This window comes from Hyla sarda, chromosome 1 (assembly GCF_029499605.1).
Source record: "Hyla sarda isolate aHylSar1 chromosome 1, aHylSar1.hap1, whole genome shotgun sequence".
NCBI classification, from domain to species: domain Eukaryota; kingdom Metazoa; phylum Chordata; class Amphibia; order Anura; family Hylidae; genus Hyla; species Hyla sarda.
Genome location: NC_079189.1, coordinates 559,923,771 through 559,944,976, shown reverse-complemented (window position 1 = coordinate 559,944,976; position 21,206 = coordinate 559,923,771). Strand labels below are relative to the sequence as shown.

The following is a 21,206-nucleotide window of genomic DNA, read 5'->3' as shown; positions in this document are numbered from 1 at the left end:
GAGCCGAGACGTCACTATACTCCGGCCCCTGTATCGTAAGTCATCACGCACGGAGCAAACTTAGTTCTCTGCAGTGATGACTCGGGGTGCTGCAGGAGAGATTGCTGGGGGGTCCCCAGCAGCTGGACCCCCATGACCAGACATCTTATCCCCTATCCTTTGGATAGGGGATAATGTCTAGGGCGGAGTACCCCTTTAAGGACTCAGGGCGTACCTGTACGTCCCGATAGGACAGCCAGGACCCACTGCTAATGCCAAGCTCTGCCGATCGGGCCGATGTACCACCGTGCGTAAATATCCGAACTTTCAAAATATAAGGTTAGCTAAACCGCACGGTCGATGGCGTACATGTAAAAAAATTGTGCATTTTTGGTCACTTCATATATCATAAAAATATTATTAAAAAGCAATCAATAAGTCCCATCAAAACAAAAATGCTAACAATAAATTTACCGAAAAGTGCACTGCGTAGAAACAGAAGCTATAAAAAGTTGCAAAATTTTATACAGGCTGTAAGCTCAATACATTACATTGTAACAGAGGGATATATCTCCAGTGTTGTCACATTAAAATACGTTCGGTGACGTCACAGCACCGATACTTTGTAATGATCAGCGGCATCATCAGTGACTTGTGCCCCGCCCCCTTTGCATGTTCCGCCCACCAGCCTTCCCTTGTGGGCGGGGGGCGTGACGTCACCACACCCCGTGACGTCACAAAAGGAACTAGCAGCAGTGCCTCGCTTACCTCTGTACAGCTGGGAACCCGGAGAGTGAGAGAGACACCCGGACACCCGAGTCACGACCAACCCCCCACCCCAGCCCACCGGTGGGACCCACACATCGCCGAAGCCTCGTCTGTCCTCACCGCAGCCGACAGCGGGACAGCCGCTTACTCCAGGCCGGGGATTACAGTAAGGCCTCCGCATCCTAAACAACAGGGAGAAGCCGCCCGGGGGCCACATCACCTGCCCGAAGGGGCCCCAGAAATACTGACTGAAACTAACCAAGCGCGGGGGCCCCTGAGTGTAGCCTGAGGGCACCAAGAGGGGGACAGGACTGTGGCTGGTTTCCCCCACCCCCTCCCCTGATTAATATCCACAAGAGGTGGTCCCAAGAGCTGACACTCACCGGAGACAAAGCACTATAATCCCCCCTCCTCCCCCACAGCAGGGTGGGCCCAAGAGCTGACACTCTGGAGACAAAGCATCTAAATATTTCCATAGACTCCCCCCTATAAAGGCCAGAGCTGACACTCACTGCTAACTGCTGGGCCCCAGAGCTGACACTCACTGCTAACTGCTGGGCCCCAGAGCTGACCCTCACTGCTAACTGCTGGGCCCCAGAGCTGACCCTCACTGCTAACTGCTGGGCCCCAGAGCTGACACTCACTGCTAACTGCTGGGCCCCAGAGCTGACACTCACTGCTAACTGCTGGGCCCCAGAGCTGACACTCACTGCTAACTGCTGGGCCCCAGAGCTGACACTCACTGCTAACTGCTGGGCCCCAGAGCTGACCCTCACTGCTAACTGCTGGGCCCCAGAGCTGACCCTCACTGCTAACTGCTGGGCCCCAGAGCTGACACTCACTGCTAACTGCTGGGCCCCAGAGCTGACACTCACTGCTAACTGCTGGGCCCCAGAGCTGACACTCACTGCTAACTGCTGGGCCCCAGAGCTGACACTCACTGCTAACTGCTGGGCCCCAGAGCTGACACTCACTGCTAATAGTGAGCCTGGGGGGCCCAAGAGCTTACAGTCACTAATGACTGCAGGGCCCAAGAGCTGACACTCGCTTTTAAGAAGACGTCCTGCCCCAGGTAACAAATAGCCTGCCGAGCCAAAGAGCTGACACTCACTGCTAACAAGGCGACGACTAGGCCCAAGTAACAAAGAACCTGCCGGGCTCAAGAGCTGACACTTGCTCTGGCCATACCCACCATTAGTAAACAAGTTTGCTCCAAGAGCTGACACTTACAATAGTCTTCCCATAGCGCCTCCTGGAGTACACGGAACACTCTCTAAGGACTGTTGTGTTTTTTTTTCTTTTTTTTTTTATACGTATATATTTTTTCCCTGCTCCTGGCCCACCATGGCGCAGCAGCAGATGACCAGCTCGCAAAAGGCGCTGATGCTGGAGCTCAAGTCACTACAGGAGGAGCCAGTGGAAGGTTTCCGCATCACCCTGGTGGATGAAAGTGACCTGTATAACTGGGAGGTGGCTATCTTCGGGCCCCCCAATACTCTCTACGAGGGGGGGTACTTTAAGGTGAGTAGGGTCAACTAGCTGCTGTGTGGGTGCTTCTATAAATGTACTTCCTAGAAGGGAACCTATCAACCTTGTTTGTTGCAGATTAGGTTTCAGAATTTTTGTTGAGTTCCAAAACTCGGATCTATTCGGTAAACTTATTACAGATAAGCAAACTTCCCAAATTTTATTTTTAATGCTAACTGTAGTTTTGTAAAAGCTGGAGGTACTCTAGTTGGGAAACACTGCCTTAGTGTTTTCAGAGCACTTCAGAGATGACCAGTTCACACGCGAAAACATTTGTTGGAGAATTCGCTCATCTTTAACCTTTTAGGGACCCAGGGTGTACCTGTACGCCCGTGGGAATTTTGGTCCCTACCGCCTGTGGAAATCCTTCAGCAGGCATTCCTGAGCCAATACTCAGGGGGGTCCTGAGACCCAATTCAGACCGGCGATCTGTGGTGGTGACCCGGAAAATAAGGGGGATCAGGGATGTCCAAGACACCCCTGATCCCCCTGAAGGGATAGGAGGGAGGTAGCAGGGGTTCCACCCCTCCTATCCCTGCTATTGGTCGGTCAGAAGCGCTCCACGATAGGACAGAACGGTGGAACTGTCCTGTGACTGGCGGTGGAGGACCACTTACTGGCAGCGATCATCTCCCTGGTGCGGTGATCCTGCAACTATGGAAGCCGGTGAGTTGTTGCCTAGCAACATCTGGAGGGCTACAGTTTGGAGACCATTATACAGTGTTCTTTAAACTGTAGCCCTCCAGATGTTGCAAAACTACAACTCCCAGCATGTCCAGACAGCAAACAGCTGTCTGCGCATGCTAGGATTAGTAGTTTTGCAACAGCTAGAGGGCTACAGTTTGGAGATCACTGTGCGGTGGTTTCTAAACCGTGGTCCTCTAAATCTTGCAAAACTACAACTCCCAGCATGCTGTCTCACCATGCTGGCAGTTGTAGTTGCATACCTCCAGCTGATGCATAACTACATCTCCCAGCATGCCCTTCGGCGATCAGTACATGCTGGGAGTTGTAGTTTTGCAACAGCTCGAGGCACACTGGTTGAAACACCTTCAGATAGGTTCTATTACCTAACTCAGTATTTTCCAACCAATCTGAAGGTTTTTCAACCAGTGTGCTTCCAGCTGTTGCAAAAGTACAACTCCCAGCATGGACAGTCTGTAAGTGCATGCTGGGAGATGTAGTTTTGCAACAGCTGGAGGTTTGCCCCCCCCCCCCCCCCCCCAATTCACACGGCGGGTTTACAGTGAGTTTCCTGCTTCAAGTTTGAGCTGCGGCAAATTTTCCACCGCAGAGGAAACTCTTCTTAAACCCCCGCCCGTGTGAATGTACCCTAAAAACACTACACTAACACATAACACTAACACATAATAAAGGGTAAAACACTACATATACACCCCCTTACTTAAAACTTATCATATGGCAGTGTTTCCAAAATGGAGCCTCCAGCTGTTGCAAAACAACTCCCAGCATTTCCGGACAGCCACTGACTGTCCAGGCATGCTGGGAGCCTAGCAACAGCTGGAGGCACCCTGTTAGGGGTTGATTCCCAATGTCCACCCCTATGCAATCTCTAATTTAGTCCTCAAATGCGCATGATGCTCTCTTACTACAGAGCCCTGTCGTATTTCAAGGAAACAGTTTAGGGCCACATGTGGGGTATTTCCGTACTCGGGAGCAATTGCATTACAAATTTTGGTGGCTTTTTCTCATTTTACCCCTTATGAAAAGGAAAAGTTGCAGTCTACACCAGCCAGCTGGCACACTACAATGTTCAGATGAGGAGGAGCGTCATTGAGCTTTTGGAGAGAGATTTTGGTTGGAATAAAGTCGTGGGTCATGCGCGTTTCAAAGCCCCCCCATGGTGCCAGAAGAGTGGACTCCCCACATGACCCCATTTTGGAAACTACAACCCTCACGGAATAAGGGGTACAGTGAGCATTTACACCCCACAGGTGTCTGACAGATTTTTGGAACAGTGGTCCGTGAAAATGAAAAATGTTTTTCATTTGCACAGCCCACTGTTCCAAAGATCTGTCAAACGCCAGTGGGATGTAAATGCTCACTGTACCCCTTGTTACTTTCTGTGAGGGGTGTAATTTCCAAAATGGGGTCACATGTGGGGGTGGTCCACTGTTCTGACACCACGGGAGGCTTTGTAAACGCACATGGCCCACGACTTCTATTCTACCAAACTCTCTCCAAAAGCTCAATGGCGCTCCTCCTCTTCTGAGCATTGTAGTGTGCCAGCAGAGCACTTGACGTCCACACATGGGGTATTTCCATACTCAGAAGAAATGGGGTTACAAATTTTGTGGGGCATTTTATCCTGTTACCCCTTGTAAAAATGTAACATTTGGGGGGACTGCATTTTAGTGAAGAGAAAAAAAAATTAATTTACACATCCAACTTTATTGAAAAGTTGTCAAACACCTGTGGGGTGTTATGGCTCACTGGACCCCTTGTTACGTTCCTTGAGGGGTGTCACTTGTTCTCGTGCAGATGTCGATGATACCTGCAGGCCATGAAAAAATATAAAAATCACTCACGTCTTTCCTGTGCTCCTGCACTTGGGGCCTCTTCATCGCTTGCTCCCTTATCCAGAGTGGTGCAACATCTGCCTAGTGATTTAAAATACATAATTTTGCCTTTGTTGACTTATTGGGGGGAAACTATTTAATGGGAACAGTTTTCCCCTTTTTTTATAGGAGGTTCCCTTCCTACCGGACTACCAAGCTACTGGGGGCTTCTACCTGATTTTGGAGGGGAATAATCCCCTTCCTATCTTCTGAGGGAGGATTGCATACTTACCTTTCTTCTAGGGGGTTTAACTTAAAAGGTGAAGGTTCCCTATTGATCGATTGGGGGCTTTCAACTGTTAGGGGCGGATTCACCTACTTATAAGGGGCTTTTAACGAATAGTGAGGCCTCTACCTTTATGGGTATGTTCGCACTGCGGAATTCCCACTGAATTCTGCGAGTGGTATTCCGCGCAGTGAACATTAGCATCAGTGTGAATAGGTCTTCCGCAAGGCACCTTCACACTGAAGAATTTCTGCGGCGGACAATTCCGCCACTGAAATTCTTCCTCGCAAAGAAAGAAAGAACATGTTCTGCGAGCACCGCATATCCATCAATGGTGACAGTGCAGTGCCGCGCAGTCCTTATGCAATGTGAACATACTCGATAAGGGGGTTTGCCTACCTAATTGGGGGGGGGGCTTCCCTTCCTACCTACTGGGGGCTTAGGGAGCGCCTAAGGCTTTACAAAGTCTAGAGCCACCTCTGCTGTCACATGACAAAGTTAAAGTCCCATTGACATTGAGCTTTTGGGGTGCAATTCTGAATCCCAATCTGGGGCTGAAGTTCCGCACCAGATCTTCATAGTGTGCACCGAGAAGCAGAATCCCTTTGAGATCATGGGATTTTGCTGCATGCTGACAGTCTATGTGCATGGGCCCTTATAGTTCCACATGGCACAGCTGCAGAACGCTTTTGTAGACCAATTAACTGTTTCTTTCTATATCGCAAGCATATTCTGCAGCGCTGCAGACAGAACATAATCAGCCACGTCACTATTGGGGCTCACTATCATGTCCCTATCTGTTTATTAGCGTCTAGGAGCCAGTGAGGCTTTCCAGGGTCAGAAATGTGTAGAAAAATCTTATCAGCTCATAGTGTTTGGTCGTCCCAGGTCAGTGGAGAAGGGGAATGATTCAGAGGATGGACTGGTCGACTTTCTTGCTGCGCACACGTGGGAAGGAAACTATTGCGACATCGCTGCTAAAACTTGTTTGGAGACTTACATTTTTATAGATGTGTTTCCTGCACATATACATTCTGAGCCCGGCATTTTGTGTTCCCATGTGCTCTGTTTTTAACCTGTCACACTTTCTTCTGGGGGAATACAAGTGTCAGTGCTTAAATTCTGAGGCGTCTCCGGGGATAAGCGCTGTCTGGTGGGTTGATGCCACTGCTGACTTTTTTCCATTCAAACACCCCCCATATCAGTTATTACTGTCCCCTTATCTTCCCCTGTCACAATAATTTTGTGCCCCTCCTCTTCCCCCGTGTCAGTCATTACTGTCCCCTCATCTCCTCCGTGTCTATTACTGTCCCCCCATCCCCCCATGCGTGTCAGCTATTACTGTCCCCTCATCTCGGTGTCTTGCTGTCTCCCATGCGTGTCGGCTATTACTGACGTTCCCCTTCCCTGGTGTTAAGCAGCGGATGTTTTCTGCCAGTCCTCCATTGTCATGTGACTCCTCACTGTGACTCTCCATACTCCTGAGTTAACACAGGTTGTGAGTGACCAATTGGTTTTAGTGCAGTCGGATTGTAGGTGGTCTTAATTTTATCTATGGGGTTGTTCAGCAGTTACACCCTTCCCACCCTCTCGTTACCCCTTAATCTTATGGCAGCCAAACCTCGCCGTTGTTGGCTGTCCATACATGCTGGGAGATGTAATTTTGCAACAGCTGTAGGTACACAGTTTGGAAAACACTGTAAGGGAAGAGACCATTCAGGAAAAGGAGATATATAATATATACTCACTCACCCTGAAATTTTTCTAGAAAATTTTTCACAGAAAAGAGTTGCAGTAACACATGTTTTGCTATACACGTTTATAATTGGAACTAAACCAAAAAAGAGGAAAAAAGCAAACTGGACATAATGTCACACCAAACTCCAAAAAATGGGCTGGACAAAATTATTGGCACCCTTAACTTAATATTTGGTCGCACACCCTTTTGGAAAAACTAACTGAAATCAGTTGCTTCCTATAACCATCAATAAGCTTCTTACACCTCTCAGCCGGAATGTTGGACCACTCTGACTTTGCAAACTGCTCCAGGTCTCTCTTAGGGTATGTTCACACTGAGGAATTGGAGAGGAATTTCCACAAGTAATTCTGCTCGCTTTTTTCTCTCCAACTTATTCAGCAGTGAAAATCCCCATAGAGCTGTGCAGAATTTCTGCCCCTCAGTTCACACTGAGGAATTTCCTCAAGCAGAATTCTGACGGGGAAGTCTGTTCCGCTTGAAGAAAGTACATGTTCTTTCTTTCAGGCGGAATCGGCGTCGTTCTCCCATAGAGATCATTGTTATATATTTTTTTTGAGTCAGAAGCATTTCCGCGCAGATTTTCCGCATGAAAAAAAACAAAAAAAAATTTATGAATAGAAATACTTGATACTCCTCCTCCGCATGAAACCTGCATTTCCGCGCGGAATTCTGCGCGAAATCGGAGTTCTTGTGGAAAAGTAACAATATTTTGAGGCAGAAACTTTCTGCTTGTTTTCCGCCCCAATTCCTCAGTGTGAACATACCCTAACTGGAAAGGCACCTTTTCCCAACAGCAATTTTAAGATCTCTCCACAGGTGTTCAATGGGATTTAGATCTAAACTCATTGCTGGTCACTTCAGAACTCTCCAGCGCTTTGTTGCCATCCATTTCTGGGGGCTTTTTGACGTATGTTTGGGGTCATTGTCCTGCTGGAAGACTCAAGATCTCAGACACAAACCCAGCTTTCTGACACTGTGCGACCCAAAATCCATTGGTAATCCTCAGATTTCATGATGCCTTGCACACATTCAAGGCACCCAGTGCCAGAGGCAGCAAAACAACCCCGAAACATCATTGAGCCTCCACCATATTTCACTGTAGGTACTGTGTTCTTTTCTTTGTAGGCCTCATTCTGTCTTTGGTAAACAGTGGAATGATTTGCTTTACCAAAAAGTTCTGTCTTGGTCTTATCTGTCAACAAGATGTTTTCCCAGACAGATTTTGGCTTACTCAAGTTCATTTTGGCAAAATGTAGTCTTGCTTTTTTATGTCTCTGTGTCAGCAGTGGGGTCCTCCTGGGTCTCCTGCCATAGCGTTTCATTTCATTTAAATGTCGTTGGATAGTTTGCGCTGACATTGATGCTTGTTTGTGGCTGCTTATCCACCATCTGGACTATCCTGCATTGACACCTTTCATCAATTTTTCTCTTCTGTCCACGCCCAGGGAGATTAGCTACAGTGCCATGGGTTGCAAACTTCTAGATTTGCCTTTTCCACAGTGCACAACATTATCAAGATCTCTGGAGATGGACTTGTAACCTTGAGATTTATTGATATTTTTCCACAATTCTGTTTCTCAAGTCCTCAGACAGTTCTCCTCTTTCTGTTGTCCATGCTTAGTGTGGCGCACACACACAGACACACAATGCAAAGACTAAGTGAACTTCTCTCCTTTTTATCAGCTTTCAGGTTTGATTTTTTTTTTATATTGCCCACACCTGTTACTTGCCCCAGGTGAGTTTAACCCCTTAAGGACTCAGCGTTCATTTTCTTATTTTTTTTATTTTTATTTTTTCCTTCTTAAAAATCATAACCCTTTCAATTTTCCACCTAAAAATCCATATTATGGCTTATTTTTTGCCCCACCAATTCTACTTTGCAGTGGCATTAGTCATTTTACTGAAAAAAAAACACGGCGAAAAGGAAAAAATTGAAGTTAAAACTCCATATTTTAACTTTTGGGTGCTTCCGTTTCTACGCAGTACATTTTTCGGTAAAACTGACACCTTATTATTCTGTAGGTCCATACGGTTAAAATTATATCTTACTTATATAGGTTTGATTTTTGTCGTACTAATGAATTAGTTTAAAAATGTCATCTTCTGACCCCCTATAACTAGGGATGAACGATTTTACAGTAATTCAATTCGTTACGAACTTCTTGGCTCGGCAGTTGCTGACTTTAGCCTGCATAAAGGAGTTCAGCTTTCAGGTGCTCCGGAGGGCTGGAAAAGGTGGATACAGCCCACCGGAGCACCTAAAAGCTGAACTAAGGCTGGGTTCACATCACGTTTTCTCCCATACGGGAGCACATACAGCAGGGGGGTGCTGAAACCTTGCGCTCCCATATGCCTTTCTGTATGCTCCCGTATGTAATTCATTTCAATGAGCCGGCCGTAGTGAAACGTTCAGTCCGGTCGGCTCATTTTTGCAATGTATGCGCTTTTTCCCCGGCCCTAAAAATGTGGTCAACCACGGTTTTAGGTCCGGTTGTAATACCGCATACCGGTGCAAAAATGAGTTTTAGCACCTCCTGGTGTCCTGCAAGTTGTTCGGGACACCGCGGTGGTCCTGAACAGCCGGACTGAGCTGCTGGGATGCTTTCGGTTTCACTTCAGACGCGTCGGTCAACTTTGATCGCCGCGTCTGAAGGGTTAATACTGGGCATCACCGCGATCGGTGATGTGCGGTATTAGCCGCGAGTCCCGGCCGTTGATGGCTGCTGGAACCGACCCGATATGACATGGGGTCAACGCTTGAGGTCGCATTATATCGCGTGAGCTGGCGCAGGATGTAAATATACGTCCTGCGTCAAGGAGTTAAAGGAGCATCACATGCTTAAAACAATCTTATTTTCCACAATTTTGAGAGGGTGCCAATAATTTTGTCCAGCCCATTTTTGGGGTTTGGTGTGACATTTATGTCCAATTTGCTTTTTTTCCTCCCTTTTACACAAAGGGAATAAATAAACATGTATAGCAAAACATGTGTGACTGCAATCCTTTTTTTGTGAGAAATACTAGAAAAATTTCAGGGGTGCCAACATTTACGCCCATGACTGTATGTATTTTTATTATGCATTAAAGGAGAAAGTGTACAGTATATATCCCCCAAACTTTACACTGCATGCAGAGAACAGATTCCCCCCCCCCCCCCTGACTAAAAGGCTTTGTTTTGACACCTGGAGTCCTAGATCAATTTGTTGTGATCACTCCAACCCCCCCCCCTTTAGCCTGAAATGACTGATGTCTAGTCATCTGCACATCCAGATCCCCCTTTAACCTTACAGGGACGGTGTGGCTCCTTGGAGTGTGGGTAGGGCATGCTATACATGTAGGGACAGGACTTCCTGCACCTAGCAGATGTTATATCCTGGGGCCCGCTCCTCCTGCAGCGAAAATTACCCTTACAGTTGCACTCAGATAAAGCTTTTATAGGCGTTTGGCTGTCTGGGCATGCTGGGAGTTATAGTTCTGCAACATCTGGAGGTCCACAGTTTGGAGACCACTGCATAGGAGGTAATACTCACATGTCCCCACCGCTCCTGACCCCTCACCGCTGCCCTGGATGTCGCTCCATCGCTGTCGCCGTGTCCCCGTCGCTCCGGAACGTCAGGTATCCTCGCGCTCTTTTTTTTTTTTTTTTAATTTTTTTTTTTTTCTGTGATGTGACCAGCATTTTTGGCATATTTTATTTTTTTTGCGTTCAAGGAGTACTCCAGTGAAATAAAACGTATCCCCTATCCAAAGGATTGTGGGGGACTTATAGATTGCAGGGAGGTCCAACCACTGGGACTCCTGTGATCTCCTGCACGGCACCTCAGCAGTCTGCAGGAAGGGGATGTTGTGATGGCCAACATGCCCCCTCCATGTATCAGGCAGAAGATATCTCAGCTGGATGGTTTTTGGGTTGCATTTTAATTCATTGTTTTATTCAGGACAATGTAATGGTGCTTGGTGACTAACCGTGCAGGCCGTGCTACGCTGTGGGTCAATGCGGCCCTGCCCTGGCTGTACTTGTTGTGTTTATACCTTTTTAATTACATGGTGGACGGGCATGTGGTCTGGTCCTCCCTGCTTTATAATATACATTGGGTATATTAGGTGCTGCTGGGGATCACAGGTCTGCCTGGGACATTGGGTTACAGTAGGGCAGGGATGCCATGTACATGTCCACTGTCCAACTAAATCATTCTAACTTGTCTATAGTAGTGTTTCCCAACCAATGTGCCTCCAGCTGTTGCAAAACTACAACTTCCAACATACCTGTCTGGGCATCCTGACAGTTGTAGTTTTGCAACAGCTGATGGCACCTTGGTTGGGTAACACTGGAGTAAGGACTTTCCTTCGGACCATTGGCATCTGTAGTGTATCGGCAGCTTGTGATGCCAACATTAGGACACAGGTATGCTGTCCCATTATTTGCTCTGAGTTACCACCCTTGCTCCCCCCATGCTTTACGTTGCCATTCTGTTTCGTTAGGGCACCCAATACATTTGATCAGTGCAATGAACTGCGCTTAAATATTCAGCTTTTGACTCGCTACGGCGCTCGCTCTGCTTTACACTGCAGTTTTGTTTGCAACGTCTGAAATGAGATGGGGGATTCTTATGAGAAACTTGCAAAATTTATTTTAGATTACTTTCGTGTGTGTGTGTATGTGTGTGTGTGTGTGTGTATATATATATATATATATATATATATATATATATATATATATATATATATATATATATATATAATAATTATGTGTGTGTGTGTATTTTATTTATTTTTTTCCACTGAAGGTCCATTGATCAGAATAAAGTTGTTTGCAGCAAGCTCCAGTCAGATAGATTGGATAGTCCAGACATTTCTGTGCCACATGTGAACAAGTCCTTAACGGCCCCGGCATGTGGAACAGGAATGCTCTATTTAGTAAAATCTGTAGTCTTTTTTACACTAAGGGCATGTTCACATGGGCAGATTTTCTGCTGCAGATGTTATCATTGACTTTAGGGCCTGTTTTTACACTACTGGGTGTCACATTTTGGCATATTGCTGCCTCTGCAAAATATCAGCTGTTTGTCACCAATGCATACTTGTTCACCTTTTAGTCTTGCTGTTGCTGCAGTTGTGTGAATTTTTTTTTTTTTTATGAACCAGGGGGCTCAGGATGAACAAACAAGTAGGGCAGAGAATTATTGAATATGCTGTCTAAAATTAACACTTATCACTAGTAACACTCGGACATTTAGCATTTTTTTTCTTTGGTAAGATTTTATTCTCTCTAATATTATTATTATTATTATCCAGCATATAAGATGACTTTTTAACCCTGTAAAATGTTCTCAAAAGTCGGGGGCTGTCTTATACGCCGGGTGCTGTAGTCAGCTGGGGGATGCCCTTGGTATGGATTATCCATAACCAGGGCATCCCAGTCGACTACAGCACCTGGCGTATAAGATAACCCCCGATGTCCCAGCCGAGATTAACTTCCCCCGACCCATTCGGGACATCCCTTTTTGTCCCGAAAACTTTACAGGTCACAACGATGTCCCGCTTACCTTTCTGCGGCCTCGCGTTAACTTTTAAAACGGAGGAGCGGAGCATCGAGGAGGAGGATTTGCGCTGGCCGGCATGCTAAGTTACCAGCTGCACGTCAGCTTCGGTGCTCCGACCACTGCTTCTCTGCTCCCAGGACCTACTGCTATGGCCGGAGGAGCGGTGGTTGGAGCGCTGAAGTGTTCCAGTACACAGGCATACAGCCTCCAGCCATACACTATATGGCTGAAGGCTGTATTTCTGTGGGGGAACTATACTGCCAACCTAATGTGGGGGAACTATACTGCTAGCCTAACGTGGGGGGAACTATACTGCCAACTAGGGATCGACCGATTATTGGTTTGTGATGCCGATATTCACGATTTTCTAAGTTATCGGTAATTGGCAATTACCTTGACGACAATGTGGGCGCTTTAAATCAATGAACTGCAGGGGCTTTTGCGGGGCCAGACACTGCCGCCGCCGCCGCCACCTGCTTCTCTGCCCCTGCCTGTCCTGGGGTCCTGAGTACAACCACTGACACTGCCTGATTGCCTCCCCCTGCCTATCCTTTGGCCAGAGACCGCCGCCCCACTGCCTCCCCCATCCCTGGTTTTATAATTACCTGTTCCCGGGGTCCGCTCTACTTCTTTATTTTTTATTTCTCATTTCATATCAGTGTATTAGTGTATCCTGTGGATTACTTTAGATTCGGAGGAGTGACCAGCAAAGAAAAAAAAAATAATTATATACATACACACATATACATACACACATATACACACACACATATACACACACACACACACACAGTGGTACCTCAACATACGATAATAATTCATTCCAAACGACCCATCGTTTGTCGAATCCATCGTATGTTGAGGGATCCGTGCAATGTAAGGTATAGGTCCTCAACGCTACCGATGCATTCCCAGGGGCTCCCGATGCTGTCCTGCTGCTCCGTTGTCTTCTTCGGGATCCTCCGGCATCTTCTGCAGGGTCAGGGCCTCGCTTTCTGGTGATTACGCTGCTATGCCGGCGCGGCGTGCGTAGTGACGTAATAACGACGCCGGAAAGCGAGGCCCGGACCCCGCAGAAGATGCCGGAGGATCGCAAAGTGGACCCGGAGCAGCGGGAATAGGTAAGCGAACCTGCCCGGGATGCTTAAACTGCTATCCGACAGCAGCTTAAGCATTTTGCGCTGTGGGATAGCAGTTAATGCGATGGCCCCGACATATAAAAGCATCGTATGTCGATGCTGACATCGACATGTGATGGCCTCTGAGAGGCCATCGTATGTCAATTTTATCATATGTCGGGGCCATTGTAGGTCAGGTGGTTAGTGTGTGTATGTGTGTGTGTGTGTGTGTGTGTGTGTGTGTATATGTATGTATGTATGTATATATGTATGTATATATGTATGTATATATAATTAGGGATCGACCGATATCGTTTTTTTTAGGGCCGATACCGATAATCGGTGCAGGTTAGGGCCGATAGCCGATAACTTATACCGATATTCCGGTATAAGTTATTGCCTATTTAACCCCCTGCGACACTGATGCAGATCATTGATTTAAAGCAGGCGCTTTAAATCAATGATCTGCAGTGGCTTTTGCGGGGCCATAGACCGCCACCACCACCCGCTTCTCTCCCCTATCTGCCAGGGTGCTCCGGGGCCATCCATCCATCGTTCCTGTAGTGTCCGGGGGCGTTACGGGTGGAGGGTGGTCCGGTCCGGGCTGTCCTTCTTCTCCGGCGGGCCTCTTCCCCACTCCGGGCAGGCTCTGGCCTAGTACGCTGCATAGACGTCGCTGCGCAGTGACGCCCGTGCGCAGCGACGCACCTGACGTCACGGCGTAGCGGCGTCTATGCAGCGTACTAGGCCGGAGCCTGCCCGGAGTGGAGAAGACCGTGGGAGAAGGACAGCCCGGACCGGACCACCCTCCACCCGGAACGCCCCCGGACACTACATGAAGGAAGGATGGCCTGGACCACCCCCATTACGGGTAAGTTAAATTTTTTTATTGACTGGGAGGGGCCCGACCGGTATAGCGGTATGGGAAAAAATCCATACCGGTATACCGCCTAGCATCACGGTGGGGTGGGTCGGAGGTGCGGTGCGGCGGGTCGAGGGGGTGGCGGTGGCGGTCGCGGTGCGGCGGTGCGGGGGCATTATCGGCAAGATAATTGCCGATACCGATAATGCCCAAAATCGTGATTATCGGCAGATAATATCGGCCATACCGATAATCGGTCGATCCCTAATAAATATATATATTAGTTTAATGTTAATAAAAAACAATGGTCCTCGCCCACCCTGGTAACGTCAGGCTGTTTCTGCTTGGTTAGTATTTGGCTTAGAATAAAAATAGGGGGAACCTTATGCATTTTTTATTTTTTGCATAAATAATTATAATAAAAATAAATAAATAAAACGCATAGGGTTCCCCCTATTTTTATTTACAGCCAAATACCAACCAAGCAGCAACAGCCTGATGTTACCATTGTTACTGGCCCTCCCCAACCTACTGGCGCCATTTTTTTATGCTCGGGGCCTGTTGGTACCGGCTCTTCCCGCCACCCCTGTGGTGGTGGGTACCGGGGTAATTGAGGGTTAGTGCCAGCTGATTTTGAGGCTAACGCTAAGCCCAGGCTTAGTAATGGACTCCATCTATAAGACAGCTTCCACAACTAAGCCTGTAAAGTTCAACAACAACAACAGGGATGTGGAATTTCTATCGCCCGACGCCCGGGACTAGCAGTTTTGGGCGCCGGGCAGGTGAATTTGTCCGGCCCTTAGCCCGGCTTTGGGCAAGCAGGGCCGGACCTGACAAGTGCGGCGGATCTGCAGTCTGTATGGAGCGGGCACCTGACTCCTGCCCGCTCCATACTCTGCAGCCTGTGTCCTCCGAAGCAGAGCAGGGGAGATGAGAAGCCGTGTACAGTATTTGTCTTCTCTCCCCTGCTCTGCAGACGTGCGGGGGGAGATGAGGGGGCGTGGCTTATTTCTCCCCGTGCAGACCTGCGTCCTCTGCCTTCACTCCCCGCACGTCTGCACGTGGAGATGCTTGCAGCGCTCTGCAGTATGTATGGAGCGGGCTCGGGATTCCTGACCGCTCCATACTCTGCAGCCCCCGGCTTTTCTCAGTTGCCGGGGGCTGCCGCTAATAGCCAGCATGCGGCGATCGCCGCGGCTGGCTATTAACCCTTTAGATCGCTGCTGTCAAAGCTGACAGCGGCGTCTAAAGGGAGATGTGAATGCTCCCTGATGGGCTAGTGGGGTGGATCGCCCCCCCCCCCCCCCCCCCCCCCCGCAGCGCGATTGCAGGGGGGCGATCCACTATAGAGGTAGCCAGAGGACTTACCTCTGCTTCCTCCAGTCCTAGCTCTGTCATTGATAGATCCTGGCTGGACCAGGCTCTATCAATGGATCACAGAGCACACAGATTAAGAGTTCAATAGAATCTCTCTTCATCTGTCTGAGGAATCTAATGATTCCTCCTATAAGTGTAATAAAGTGTAAAAAAAATAAATAAAATAAAGTTTTAATAAAAGTTTGAAAGACACACATTAACCTAGTGGTCTTCAAACTGTGCCCCTCCAGATGTTACAAAACTACAATTCCCAGCATGCCAGGACAGCCATTGGCGTCTGGGCATGCTGGGAGTTGTAGTTTTGCAACATCTGGAGGGCCACAGTTTTAAGACCGCTGCATTAACCCCTTCCATGTTAAAAATTCAAATCACCCCCTTTTCCTATATAAAAACATGTAAACATAATAAAAATAAACCTATTCGTTATCGCTTCGTGCGTAATTGTACAACCTATTAAAATATAACATTGTGTAGTCCGTACGGTAAATGTAAAAAAAATACCACACCACAGAATTGCAATTTTTATAATATCCCAGAAAAAAAAGTTAAAAAGCGATTAAAAAGTCAGATCAATACCAAAATGGTACCGATACAAAAAACAGATTATGGCGCAAAAATGAGCCTTCATACAGCCTGGTATCCGGGAAAAAAAATAAAGCTACAGTGGTTAAAAAATGGCAATTAAAAAAATTTGAAAAAGTCCAGAATTTGTAAAACATGATGTAAACGATACAAATCTGGTATTGCTGTAATCAGGCGCCTAAAGTATAAAACTAACATGTTATCTGACCACACGGTAAATGGCGCAGAAAAGAAAAACCACCAAAATCTGCTAAATTATCTTTTACTATTTCAATTTCACTTCCCTTAAAATATATATAATATTTTTTTTTTTGGTTCGGAGAATATTGAAAAATTAAAAGGTGTCATTATAGCAGGTAGTTATGGTTATTATAGGGCGAGGAGGAAAAAAACGAGAGTGTCAAATCCCTCGTTAACCATTTTATTAACATTAATCAGAAAGAGAAAAAAAAAAAGTTGGTCATTGACGCAAGTTGCTGGAAGCTGTAGTTTTGCAACAGCTGGAGGCACCCTGGTTGGGAAACACTCTTCTACGCAGTGGGAGCAGTCTGTAGTTCCTTTATGAAGCAATTTTGACATTTATCAAGGGATTTAGAGCTTTTTTTTCTGCCTGCTTACAAAAGTCGCATTAGCTCCTAAACAAGTTTTTGTGCTACTTTTGGCTGTAAGCAAAAAGATACAAAGTGAATTTATTTTTCTTCCGAAAGTGAATTTTATTTTTCACTGCAGTGGTCAGTGACTTATCAAGTGCAAAAGTTGCACAAAAAGTCGCAGTCCCTCCAAAACCCCTCGCTTAATGACGGGGAAACTGATTTACAGCTTGTCACCCACCTCCACTGCGACATTTTGTGCGACTTTTGTAAGCAAACAAAAAAGGTCTAAATCCCTTGATAAATGTCAAAATTGCTTCATATAGGAACTACAGACTTCTCCCACTGCATAAGTGTTTCCCAACCAGGGTGCCTCCAGCTGTTGCAAAACTACAACTTCCAGCATACCCGGACAGCCAAATACTTGGGAGTTGTAGTTTTGCAACAGCTGGAGGCACAGTGCTGGGGAAACACTGGGATAGAATATGGCTGTGGGTAATCAGATAAGTTTACCTCTCGGTCCTCAGCCATAGAGAGAACATGGTATCTGTTTCCATCCAGCACTATGCATGAATGTGACCGGCTGTGCCCAGATACAGGACGCTGACAGTAATCTTAACCTACACATTGGTGGCGGAGCACGTCTGCTAAAGTATGACAAGGCCTCTATCTGCGCTGGCAGTGCTGTCCCCTTTTAAACAGGGACATTAATGTGTATATATTTTTATATATTAGATCTATTTTTATCGATTATATTTTAACATAAAATAAATAAAAATATAGTCTATATTCAATATTTTCTTTTTTTTCACCATTCCCTGCGAAGTGTGAAGGATTTCATTGTGTGTCAAGTTGATGTTGAGTATAAATCTCTGAACTGAAGAAAAAGAAAGAGATATATATATATAATATCTTTATCCGTTTACCATTGCATTTGTGTATACCATGTACAACTTGAATACTGCTGTAAGCTGGAGCCATACAGAGACCTGGATGTAGCAGTGACAATTAAAATAAAAACTTTTTTTTTTTCTTCACACTTCCAGGACAATGCAAAATAGAAACATAGTTTTATTATATACATTTTAAAAATGTTAGTGTCGCCTTTTAATATGGCTCCATACGATTTTCCAAATGCTGACCTACTAATGTGTATGGGGGCCTTGCAGCTCTCACTGAGAGACCGATATCGTTTTTTTTTAGGGCCGATACCGATAATCTGTGGAGGTTAGGGCCGATAGCCGATAACTTATACCGATATTCCGGGTGCTTTAAATCAATGCACTGCAGTGGCTTTTGCGGTGCCATAGGCCGCCGCCACCCGCTTCTCTTCCCCCTGCCTGTCCGGGGGTCCTGAGACCTATCACCGCCACCGCCCCCCCCCCCCCCCGCCGCGCCTAGGGGTGCCTCCAGCTGTTGCAAAACTACTACTCCCAGCATGCCCGGACAGCGGTTGGCTGTCTGGGCATGCTGGGAGTTGTAGTTTTACAACAGCTGGAGGGCCTACTGTAGGTATAGTATATTATACAGACCCCTGTCCATCCCAGAACCCTGACTCACCTTCTCAGTTGCTGCAGGGACCGTCCGTGGAGGGTGGTCCTGGCCATCCATCCTTCCTGTAGTGTCCGGCGGCATTCCGGGTGGAGGGTGAACCGGTCCGGGTTGTCCTTCTCCGGGGGTCCTCTTCTTCACTCCGTGCAGGCTCTGGCCTAGTACGCTGCATAGACGCCGTGACGTCAGGTGCGTCGCTGCGCAGCGGCGTCTATGCAGCGTTACTAGGCCGGAGCCTGCCCGGAGTGGAGAAGAGGACCCCCGTAGAAGGACAACCCGGACCGGTTCACCCTCCACCCGGAATGCTGCCGAACACTACAAGAAGGATGGATGGCCCGGACCACCCCCATTATGGGTAAGTTTACATTTTTTTTATTGACTCAGAGGGTGGGGGAGGGGCCCGACCGGTATAACGGCATGGACAAAAATCCATACTGTGGGAGGAAAAAAAAACGGTAGGGGGGTGCGACGCGGTGGGGGGGGGGGGGGGCATTATCGGCAAGGTAATTGCCGATACCGATAATGCCCAAAATCGTGATTATCGGCCGATATCTGCCATACCGATAATCGGTCGATCCCTAGTGGGGAGACTGTATCCTAAGGTACAAGGTTAAAGGACCTTTAACATGTATAGCTTGGCAGAAAGAGACAGAGGGGAGATGATAAACTTTTTTATATACATAAAGGGAATCAACACGGTAAAGGAGGAGAGGAGATTTTAAAGGAGAAACTTCCACAAGAGGACATAGTTTTATATTAGAGGGGAAAGGTTTCTGCAGTAATATCAGGAAGTATTACTTTACTGAGAGAGTAGTGGATGCGTGGAATAGCCTTCCTGTGGAAGTGGTCGCTGCAAATACAGTGAAGGAGTTTAAGCATGCATGGGATAAGCATAAGGCTATCCTTCATATAAGATAGGACCAGGGACTATTGCTAGGATTCAGATTATTGGGCAGACTAGATGGGCCAAATGGTTCTTATCTGCCGACACTTTCTATGTTTCTATAAGATGCTGTGGTGTGGACCCCTCTGCCTATTGAGATCACATACACACTTGGCAAATGCCTCTGATCCCAGCCATTACAGCATAAGCTAAGATGTCAGTAGGCAGCCATGGTCCTGCTACCTTCCTGATATACATGTAGGGGGCTCACTCTGCAGCAGTGTTTTTTTTTTTTTTGGTTTTTTTTTTTAAGCCAGCGAATATCCAGCTGTTGCGAAATGACAACTCCCAGTACAATTGACCTCCCTCCTCATGATTGGCAGGGGACGGTCTGTAGAGATCGGACCCCATTTATTCAGCTACTTATGCCATATCCTGTGGATAAGGGAGAAGATCTAGAAATAACCTTTTAAGGTTTATTCACATGTATAGTATCCTGCGCATATTTGATGCTACAGATTTGAAGCTGTGTTCAGTCATTTAGCTTACATTTAAAATCTACACCTTTATGTGCAGCATACTGTCCATGTAAATGCACTCTTAGGGTAGGGTCACACATGCCAGATTTGTTGCCGTGTATTTTCCTACCCCTTGAAGTCAATGGGTAGCAAAATCTGCTGCGTATTTTGATTTCAGTGGGTAGGAAAATACGCAGCAGCACAATACGATGTGTGACCCTACCCTTAGGCCAGGTTCACACTTGCGAAAACTTCAGTCTAGAGCTTCCGAGTGCGGCCACGTGGACATTGTCATCCCCGTAGTCTGCAATTCAGATTCTGCTAGTAAATTGGGCAGGTTTAATGTTCTGGTGCAATTATTTGATCAGAATTTTCGGTAGCCTTAACCTGGCCTTAAAGGGATACTCTGCCACTAGACATCAAAGGATAGCTGATAAGCTGCATGGTCGTGGTAGGTCTGGCTGCTGGGACCCCTCCCCCCGGCAATCTCTGGCCAGGCACCCAAGTAATCAGCATGCACAGAGCGAACTCCATGCATGTGAATTACGATCGACCATAGGCATGAATTGAGAGGACTGACAACCATGGGCGCCCGAAGCCTATCACAGTGGTGTTCTCTTCAGGAACATGAATGTTCAGAGCGCCGGGGTGCCGGCTGGAGATCGCAGGTGTCCCACTGGCCAGACCCCCTGCAATCAGACATTTTATCTTTGGATAGGGAATAAGATGTCTAGAGGCTTAGTACCCCTTTAAGGTAACAAGGTTATTATAATAAGAATAATAATTTTTTTTTTTTTAAGGTATAAAGTGGATCCTCATTGGTGCCTAAATAGTAGGGTCATATTACCTGAAACCTTCTGATTAGGCCCCATGCCAGGAATAGCCACACAACTCCATTTACTCGTATTGGGCTAAATGACAATATATGGGGGCATACATCAGGGGGTGGCCGGAATCAGACTAAAGGAATGTTATGTACTTTCTGTGCTTCTACCTCTGACGTCCGTGTTTAGTGCCAGTGCGGTAAAGAAGAACTGGAGACATCTAGGCTTTGAAACCTGAGTCATTGACAGGCAGTGGCTTCCATGTTTATTTGGAATTGCTCTTCCTCTGATGTCCATTAAAGGCACCCAATAAGTATACCCACTCAGACTAGTTAATTCTGCCTACTGTTCAGGAGTCTAGGTCATCATTATATATGTCACAGAGAGAGTTGGACATTCAGTTGTCTGGAAAATCTTAGCAAAGCTTTTCCCAACCAGTGTGCCTCTAGATGTTGCAAAACTACAACTCCCAGCATGCATGAACAGCCTTCGGCTGTCTGGGCATGCTGGGAGTTGTAGT

At 46.9% G+C, this 21,206-nt stretch overlaps 1 protein-coding gene across 3 annotated transcripts in view; it reads left to right on the top strand.

Moving 5' to 3' along the window:
• The first annotated feature begins 684 nt into the window (after positions 1-684).
• UBE2R2 (ubiquitin conjugating enzyme E2 R2) overlaps positions 685-21,206 on the top strand; it is a 49,769-nt gene continuing 29,247 nt past the window's right edge. The window contains exons 1-2 of one of the 3 annotated variants that reach the window (XM_056542702.1): positions 685-913; positions 2,101-2,268. In XM_056542702.1, the coding sequence (XP_056398677.1) occupies positions 2,107-2,268 (162 nt within the window). In that variant the 5' untranslated portion in view covers positions 685-913; positions 2,101-2,106. Of the gene's footprint in view, positions 914-1,427; positions 2,269-21,206 lie in introns of those variants that run through there. The other 2 variants (XM_056542695.1, XM_056542684.1) reach the window with 2 other exon arrangements.